Source organism: Falco peregrinus, chromosome 11 (genome assembly GCF_023634155.1).
Source record: "Falco peregrinus isolate bFalPer1 chromosome 11, bFalPer1.pri, whole genome shotgun sequence".
Classification (NCBI taxonomy): Eukaryota; Metazoa; Chordata; class Aves; order Falconiformes; family Falconidae; genus Falco; species Falco peregrinus.
In genome coordinates this window covers 33,236,469-33,245,770 of record NC_073731.1, presented here as the reverse complement: position 1 = coordinate 33,245,770, position 9,302 = coordinate 33,236,469, and the positions used below count along the sequence as shown (strand labels likewise).

The window sequence follows — 9,302 nt, the reverse complement described above, 5'->3', positions numbered from 1 at the left end:
CCCCCCCCCCCCCAGCGTGGGCTGCCCTGGGTGCCGGAGCCCATGCAGCCGTGCCCCATGGCTGCAGGCCGCTCCAGGTGCTGCTCCAGGCTGTGGGCGCAGCAAGGTGTTGGTTGCCGTTGTGGTCCCCGCAGCCTTGCAGGCTGGTGGGACATGAGTCTTGGTCTTGCCACCAGAGACATGGGCTGGGGCATTGCCAGGTGTGGCCTGGCCCTGGTGAGGGGCTGCACGCAGCCTTGTGTACCCGCACAGGCTGCTGTCGCCACACCGGGACGTCAGAGACCTCGGGGGGGTCAGCCAGCATGCCATCCAGCAGGAGCCAGACAGGCTGGAGGCAACAGGAGCCCCATGACATTCAGGATGAAGGGGAAAGTCAGCCGTGACAGAGGCTGGAGCCGGAGGGACTCTGTGAGGGCCCTGGGAGCATGGCAGGCACAGCTCTGAGCCCTTGTGGCAGCAAGGCAGGAATTCTGATACAGATTTGTTGGCCTCTGTCTAGTTATAAATAATGTTGACCAATTTATTGTTTTGGGGATAGCTCTCTTTATTCCTTTTGTTAACCCAATTTCGATATTGTTCCAATAGTTGCATTTGTGTAGCTCTATTGAGGTCCCAGAGGGGGTCATAACTGGAGTGCTCTGATAGAAGCATCTGCATTTGCTGAAGCCTCAGAAACATCTGACCTGCTAGTAAGTGTGTATTAGAGAAACGAAGGTAGTTCTAAATTAAACTGTGTCAACAGAAAGGCAGTTTTGATAGAATCCCTCAGGCTGAAAGAGAACTCAAGGCACTTCATAACAAGAACATTGAACCTCTAAAACAAGTGAACCTTTAAATATTATTACTACACTGTGAGTTTACAAGAGTGGATTAGGACTATTTCTCCGGAAAAGTGTGTCTATTTTATCCCTATTTCACTTCAGGATTAGCCTTTATTAGTACTGCTCTGCAACTGCTAGCACTAAGAATTTAACCCAGTTTTTGTGCCAACAGGTTGTTTTAGCCTAACTTTCACTACAGGTTTTCAGTTTTGTATTAAGTGGTTACAGGGGAAACTGTTTCTGAGTTTGGCCATTTGACCAGCAGCCTCAAAAAGACTGACTGAATTTTGCTTTTTACAACTCAGAAAATTAAGAACAGGAACCAGTTTGTTCTCACACCCCCACCCCCACCCCCCTTTCATCCCATGATACATTGACACATTGCAGCATTGGACTAACATTTTGGGAGATCTTTAGTGTTAATCCATTGGGGAAAGTACTGGGCTGGACAACCAATGCAAACATTAATGCACCAAGATAAATCCTTAGATTTGATTTGTTGAGGGTCATTTGTACATACGAGCTACATCTCCAAAATGCACTTTATTCTACCAGACAGCTTCCCTACAGTTAGTGAAACCCTTGCCTAGAATGGTTGCTTTACATAACTGATATATTAAAACATGGAATGCTTGTAGAGTTGTGGCACTGTATGACATCTACACGGGACTTCCTTCAAAAGCTACGACCAGGGAGCCTCCTAGCTTCTCAGCAATGCAAGCTCGGTTGAGGTCCTCTGGCCCATTTGCTTGGCCTTTATGCCTAAAAAAAGAGGCAAAACACTCAATAATGCGGCATTCCAACATGCTAGTAATCAATCAAACGTACCTGGTAGTAACATTAGAAGAGGCAATCGGGTCACTCAAGCAGGTAAGCCCTGCCTTAGCTTAGGCATTTGGATGGTTTTCTCTGCTGTGTGTCAGAGGAGACATCTGGCTACACGCCAAATAGCAATGCAGAAATACCGGGGAGAACATTTTCACTACATCCGTGCTCAGACTGTTCCCCTTTTCGCTGCAGGCTCTCTCAGGAGCGGATCTCTCCTTTCTAGGGCTACCCTGGGTATGGCAGGTGAGGAAGCTACATGCAAGCAGGCTCAAATGGCTGACTCAGCTCCCGCTGGCTCTGGAGAGGTGGGTGAAAGAATCAGAGTGAGCATCTGGGCTGTAGAGACCAGAAAGGCTTTGCTGCTCCAAGGAATCAACAATGGATTCTTTTTTTGGAGGGCAGGGAGCTCAACCCAAGCCTGTCTGATGTGGAGAAAAGCTGAATTTCTTCAGGATTTCTTCTTTTTTTTTTTTTTTTTTAACTAACTTCCACATATGCAGCACAGCCTCCCTGGGTAGTTCCAGTCCACTGGCCAGCTGTCCTGTGAAGGCTGGCACTGCTGCACAACGATCCTGTCTGTCTTGCAGGCTGCAAGATTTTGGCCCAGTGCAGCAGGAGGAACTGAAGGGGGTCAGCGCTCTCTGGCTACAAGCCAGGCCGACTGAGCATGAAATCTCTGAATGCTGCAGCAAGATGTTTACTCCTTGGTTAACCGTGTCTGACAGGCTGAATGGAACTCTGCTTCTCCACGTGGAGATGCAATGCCTTTTGAAATGAGTAATCACAACCACATCTCTAAATCAAGCGCATTGTTAATTATTACTATTGCACAGGGTGTTTGAGATAGTGTCTTTCAACAGACACAGGCTTGAACATCCTCTGCCACAGCAGCAGCTCTAGAAGGAATCTAATGGTTTCTAGCCTGTATGGTGCAGATGTGCTGCTCTGCATGGCACAGCTATGGTGTCACAGACACTGCAAAACCTGCTCTTGTCCTGAGCACAGTTTTACTGCCTCTAAAATTCAGTCAGACTGTGTAAGTTTTAGCCAGAGCTCATTTGAGCTGCATCATAGGGCATTTCACTTGTGAAGTTCTCATCTCTCACTAGTATCTCAAAAAAACCCAGCCATCTACAACCAAAAAACAAAGCCCAATCCAGCATCCAGCTGCTTTGGGAGGCGGCGGGAGCAGCTGACGGGGCTGGAGGGCGTTTGCCAGCAGTCAGTGATGCCCTTGCCCTAAGCTGGAGTGGTGAATTTTGACCTAAGTCTGACGTGGTGGCAGCGCAAGGTCAGCAGCTCTGTTGGTACCAGCACATTGTTGGGGTTGCCAGGTGAGGAATGCAGGGCGCTCAGTTCTGCCCTGGTCAGCTCCAGGGCGCACTGGTCTGGCCCTAAAGCCAGCAGAAGGACGTGGGTACATGTTCTCTGGACCCTCGTTTCTATTTCCTGCCAGGAAGAGGAAATCCAGCCCTTTTCACCCTGCAGGTTAGGAATAATCCCTCTGTCCCGATGGGGACCATCCCAAAGTGATGCTCCGTTGTCAGGAGGGAGGGGGCTGGCACCAGCTGTGCTGGGATGGAGCCGGCTGAGGCCGCTGAAATCCCAGACGGCCAGGACGGACCTGGGGTAGCGATGCCGGTAGTATCAGCTGGGATCTCGCGCGGTGCCCTGGGGTAGGACCGTGGCCCTGCCGGGGGAGGCTGGTTCCAGCTGGCGTTGGCAGCCTGCCCGCCTGCCGGCTCTGCTGCTTCTGCTTGGCGAGACGGGCAGGGAGAGCTGGGCTGCTGGTTGAAACAGCTCTCAACAACCCCCCTGGGGTTGGAGGTGACATTTTCATTGCACTGTCACCTCCTGGCTGCACCGGTGCGGATTCGGCAGCTGTCGGCTGTGAGAAAGGGAGAAGCTCCGAGGTCTCTCCCTGCGAGCACTGAGGTTTTGAAAAGATGCTGATCTCCTTAGTTTTATTCTTATTTTTGCCTCCTCCCTTTCCAGCCGCTCCCTCCGTCCCCAACCCGCAACCTCTTAAAGAAGAAATTCAATAATGTTTACAGTTAAGCGCGGGGATGGGAACTTCTGATAGCCGAGGGCTTGATGCGTTGATCACGAGAAAGCGCAGCCTGGCACCTCCTGGGGAGTGCCCCTGCGCAGATGAACTGCCTGACTGCAGCATCGTTGTGAGTTGTGAGGTTGTGAGCCACGTGGAGGTGATGCCCCCACGGGGGAAACGCGCGAGTGGGACAGCGGGGAAGAGCCTGGCTTCCAGACTTGGGACGGGGTTTGGTTAGCGGTTAAGAAGAGTGGAGGCAGCAGCATCTTCCTCCACGTGGGGCTGCACCCTGCCTGCCAGGTCTCAGACCAGGCAGTACAGTCTCCGTTGCTGCTCCATGTGTTATGGATGGAGAACCTGAGCTTGGAGAGGAGGGTGGGAAAGGACCATGTGCCCAGTTTGCCCGCCAGTTAATAGCAGAGTTGGAAAGAGAAGCGCCATATCCAGTGCTCCCTTTGCAAGTCTCGTTTCTTCCTGCGGGCATCTACTGGGGAGATGAGATGGTTAATGACCGTGCTTTGCATTTTTTTGGCTTGAACTGAGGCCTTTTCCTGGTGTTTGCATCTCAAGGAGATGGTAGCGTCTTGGTTCTCTGTGTGACATGACATCTGTAGCATCATTGCTGGGGTGGTTCTTGTCACTGGAGGCTGGGAGCAGCGACCCAGTGGGATGCGGTCACCGCGCGTCCTCCCTGCCAGGCTGGGCAGAGGCCAGCAGTGCCGCAGGGTGCGGGTGGCAAAGGGAGGCGGCCAGGGCTGTTGCAAAGCTGGGGAAAGCTCTCCCGTGTATGCTTTCCCCTTCCAGGGGGATGTTTTATTCCAAAGCTGAGACCCTGGATGCACTTCCACCTGCGCCTGGGTGCAGTGATAAGGCCAGGTGGCCCAGGGAGACCCCAGGTCTTGGCCAGACTGCACCAGGCCGTCTGGAAACGGGCTCTCTTACTGCCGCAGGGCTGCAGGGATTGCCCAGGGTCGTGCAAAAGTGTCCCATTGGACATGTCATGGGCACTTTGCTCATGGCTGTCTCTGATTGCATCCCTGTTTTTTTCTTCCCCCTCTTTGGTTCTTCTGGAGCTTGCTGCAGCCAGCGCAAGCAGCCCCTGTGGTGCAGCTGGAGCACCGTGCGCAGGCAGCGCAGCGGGGGATTGCAAACCTGGGAGATGGCGGGGGGTGTTGGCAGGTTGCCCTCACCAGAGGTGTGTGAATCCTGAGCACTTTGTGGAGCGTGGTGCCGTTTGGAAACACAGATGGACATAGGAAACTTGCTGCTCACAGAAAGGCCATTGTACCTCTTTGTTTTCCCCACTAACTGTTGTTCTGGTGTCTTGCAGGCACAGAAGAATAAGGCAGGATGGATGTCTATGACCCTCAGACGCTGGGTGCTATGCTCTTTGGAGGTTTGATGATGGTATCGGCCACTGGGATCTTCATGGTGTTCACCTTCTCCATGAAGGAGACTTCATCAGAGAAAGCCTTGGCCAAGCGAGGCAAAAATCTTAAGAAGACCCAGAAGCAGGAAAAAGAGACAAAGAAAGAGAAAGTTGTTGAGAGAAAAGGAAAAGGAAAGGAAAAGGAAGAGAAACCTAATGGAAAAGTCCCAGAGGTGCACCAAAGTGCTCCTGTGGTCAGCTCCATCACCGTCAAGAAAACCAATGCTCTTCCAACCCATGAGGAGCAGAAGCATAATGGATGTGTAAAGAAGGCGGCTGCATCCAAGAAGAAGAGCAAGCCAGGTAAGGCCAAGTTCCTCTGCATATATCCCCGTCGGGTAAGCTGGCAGAGGGATAGGAGAAGGGCTGGAGTCCTCTCGTGCCCTTAGCGAAGAGCTGGAATGAACCAGCCTGGTGAAAGGCAGGAGATGACCTTGCTGCTCTGCCATCACCAGCACCACTGGAGCAAAATCCCCCAGCGAGGCTGTGTCATGATGGAGTCCAGCTTCTGATGCCCACCATGTCTCTGCTCCCTGGCATGAGCAAAGCGTGCCCAGCTCCGGCTGCAATCGCTCAGTGTGATGGAGGGCGGTGGCAGGGCGGCGGGAGCAGTAGCAGAGCCAGGCAGAGGTGGCAGCTGGCTCAGGGAACACTTGTCTGTGGTGGGCGCCGTCCCCAGCGCTTGTCACGTTGCTTTCAATTAGAGAGGTATCAAACTTGGCTGTGGAAATCTGGGAGGTTGCTGGTGTGAAATGGCAGTTATGGGGTTGAAGTCAACTGAGGTGATGCTACTCAGCCCTGCCGTTGGCTCGAGCGCTCCCAACCCCTCCTCTCTCCTCCCCAGCACCTGCGGACTCGGATGGGCCCCTCCACCTGCCCTACAAGACGCTTGTGTCCACTGTCAGCAGCACGGTGTTCAGCGAGGGGGAGGCCCAGCGGCTCATCGAGATCCTGACGGAGAAAGCGGGCATCGTCCAGGACACCTGGCACATGGTAGGGCTGCCAGCACCGCCGTGGCCACCAGGGCTGGGCCGAGCCTCCGGGGGTGCGGAGGGGTGAAGGCAGCCCGTTTTCGGGCAGGCTGTCCCCCGAGGGGCAGCCTTAGAGGCAGGAGCTGAATTTTCCCTGGAGCAGAGGGCAGGACCCTGTGCGTGTGGGGTGGAGGGGTTGGATCCCGGAGTGGTGGTCCCCGCTGATGTGCCACCCTGCGCCGGCAGGCCACGCAGAAGGGTGACCCTGTCACTGTCCTGAAACGCCAGCTGGAGGAGAAGGAGAAGCAGCTCACCACAGAGCAGGAGGCTGCAGCCGCTGCCAGAAACAAGATGCGGGAGCTGAGCAAGGTAAGTGCCGCGCAGCCCTCCCGGCACCCCTGGCACGGGCTCTGCGCCTCACGGCTCGCCGTGTGCCTCCCTCTCCCCGCATCTCACCCGCCCTTGGAGGTGAAGCCCAGGGGTTCTCTGGGCCCTTCATCTGCTTGCTGTTTTCTCCCCAAAAAGGGGAGGAGATGCCCACCTGAGCTCCTCTCCTGGGCCTGATCCAGCCCGGGGAGGCACGTGTCCTGTTGGCAGCCTCAGCAGGAGCGGGCTGAAGCCGTGCCCGCAAGAGACTGCAGCTTTCTGCTGCTTTATGGAGGACAATAAAGCCCTTCTCATCTCTTGGCAGAGCCCCTGAGCTGAGAAGGTGTTGATCAGTCCCTTTTTAAGGAGCCTGGTGCTATTTACAGCCCCCTTGCCTGACTCAGCCCCTTGCCTCCACCTCTCGTTGGGTGTTGAAGTCAGAAGGGACCCCCGGCGCGTCGTGCTCAGCACCTCCTGCCCCGCAGCCGCCAGGACGCTGCTGCAGCAGGTCCATCTGCCTGCAGGCAGGAGAGGAGAGGGCGAAGCCACCCTGTGCACTGAGTGCTGTGCTAAGCCCCGGCCTGTGCAGGCAGCCCCGGGCAGCGGCACGGCATCACCCAGCCGGCCAAGAGAGCACCCCTGCCTTGGCAGGGGGCGGAGGGGGGGTGTGTTTGGTTTGTGGGGGTGTTTTCTTTTTTTAGTTTTCCTGCTTTGCCCCAAACTTGATGTGATGATATTGATCCTGGGGCCGGGGAGGGGAATAAAATTCCAGGCTGTCACTCCTGTCTCTTAGCTGGCCCAGTGTGGAACAACAGTGGCATCCAGTGGCCACTGAGCCCAAAGCTTAATGCAGGAGAAAATGTAAGTGCGGAACGGTGTAGCTGGGCCTGGGGGCAGCGCCGAAAGGGTTACACTTCTTAAAGTCTTCTGAGTTCGGAGGCCACTTGTTTCGAGTCCCCTTAAAGCAGGGAAGTTCCTACGCTGAGGACTGACCGGGTGGCTTCTCTCCTCGAAGGAGCTGGCGGCCGAGCGGGCCAAGGCGACGGCCGTGGAGGGCAAGCTGAGGGAGCAGCTGCTGGCCCGCGAGCAGGAGATGGCAGCGGTGCAGGCACGCATGCAGGCCAGCTACCAGGACCATGTCAGCGAAACGCAGCAGCTGCAGGGCAAGGTGAGCCCCACGCGGTGCTCTGCAGCTTCCTCCGCTGGCTGCCGGCTGGCCCTCGGTGGCAGCTGCCTGGTCTTTTGGAGAAGACCGAGGTGGGCGAGGGGGCCAGAGCCTCGGGGAGGGGCGAGAGCCCCGCAGTGCTCCTGAGCTGTAGAAGAGGGATGTGGGAGCATCCTCATGGGATGCGGCAGCCCCGGGGACTGTCAGCATCAGCAGACAGCTCGCTGTGGCTTCCTTGCCAGTCCCTCTTGCCCATGGAGTGGGCTCCTCAGGGGAGAGCTGAGGGGCTGGCGGCGGCGGCATTAACCGCTGTTGGTCTCTCCCTAGATCCGCACCCTGCAGGAGCAGCTGGAGAACGGCCCCAACACGCAGCTGGCTCGCCTGCAGCAGGAGAACTCCATCCTGAGGGATGCCCTCAACCAGACCAGCAGCCAGATGGAGAGCAAGTAAGACTGGGGCGGGGGGCAGAGCCTGGGGCCGCCCTCTAGCAAGCCCTGGGGGTGACTGCCCATCAGGCTTGGCCACCCCCTTTCTGGAGGGTGCTTCTACAGACGCCCCAGCTAGCTGGAGGTAGAGGAGGGAGTGAGGAAGAGATTGCCAAATGGCTTTTGGCGGCCTGGCAGGGGAAACAAGGATGTTTTTCCCAAGTGGAAGGACAGGGGAAACCCTCTCTGCTTTGGGGTCACCTGTGCTGATGTTACATAGAAGTTACAAGCCATTAGTGACCTAAAACCTAGTTTTGAAAGTAGTTTTAATAACATTTTTATTATTATATATTATATAATATATAATATGTTTATTATTGAAAAATAAAAATACAAAAACCCCTACCAGTAAACAGTGCAGGCATATGTTTATAATAAAATCTTCATACTGTTTTGTACAACCAACCGTTTGTTCCCCAGGGAGCTGACGCAGCCACGTCGGGGCAGGCAGAGCCCACAAATCTGTGAAAAGGGAAGACTGTGCTTGTCCACCAACTGGTGCGATTATTTTTTCCTATTATTTTTTTCTTTTGCCTTTTTTTTTTTTTGCTTGTTGGAGTGAAAGAAGTGTGAAAGTGAGACCCACCATGGAAGGAAGCCTCTCTTTGATGGGTGGCTCTTGGCACGTAACCTTTTGTGTATTTCTGGGTGTCAATGCAATTAAAATGATGTAGTGAAAAGAGCTTATCCTTGCTTCATTTTCCCGGTTATTATTTATTAATTTTTTATGAAGTTTGCAAGCCAGCCAGGTGCTTGGGGTCAGTGAAGAAGGACCCTGCTGTGGCCAGGAGCAGATCCTCTATTCCCCACCTTGCTTGCTGTGCTGCAAAAAGCCATCCCCTCTGTTTTTTCTCCAAGATACACAAAGGAGAGAAGCCTTCCCTTCCAGCCACGTGAGTTTTCACGCTGACGGTGCACCCGAGGTCCCCTGCCATGGGGACAGGGCACAGCAGCACAGCCATGCCAGCCCAGCACAGGCTGCTCCTGCTCGCTTAAACCTCAGTGCACCCCTGAAATTCTGTCCCTGTGGGTCCTGTGTGGTGGTGGTCCTTGGGTACTGCCCAAGGGTATGCTCTCCAGCCTTCTGCTCGCCCCTTGTTGTGGCTTTCCTTTTGAAAATCCACACATACCCACCCTTTTTTCCCCTATTTTTTTCTTTTTTTCTTTTTTTTTTTAATTTTTTTTTT

At 54.4% G+C, this 9,302-nt stretch overlaps 1 protein-coding gene across 1 annotated transcript; it reads left to right on the top strand.

Moving 5' to 3' along the window:
• Window positions 1-3,889: 3,889 nt before the first annotated feature.
• On the top strand, window positions 3,890-8,107 carry LOC129785357 (ribosome-binding protein 1-like). The gene is made up of 5 exons (XM_055816673.1): window positions 3,890-5,431; window positions 5,973-6,121; window positions 6,346-6,468; window positions 7,481-7,633; window positions 7,958-8,107. The coding sequence occupies exons 1-5, from the start codon at window positions 5,050-5,052 to the stop codon at window positions 8,078-8,080; spliced, it is 930 nt and encodes a 309-aa protein (XP_055672648.1). The 5' UTR covers window positions 3,890-5,049; the 3' UTR covers window positions 8,081-8,107.
• The last annotated feature ends 1,195 nt before the right edge of the window (window positions 8,108-9,302 follow it).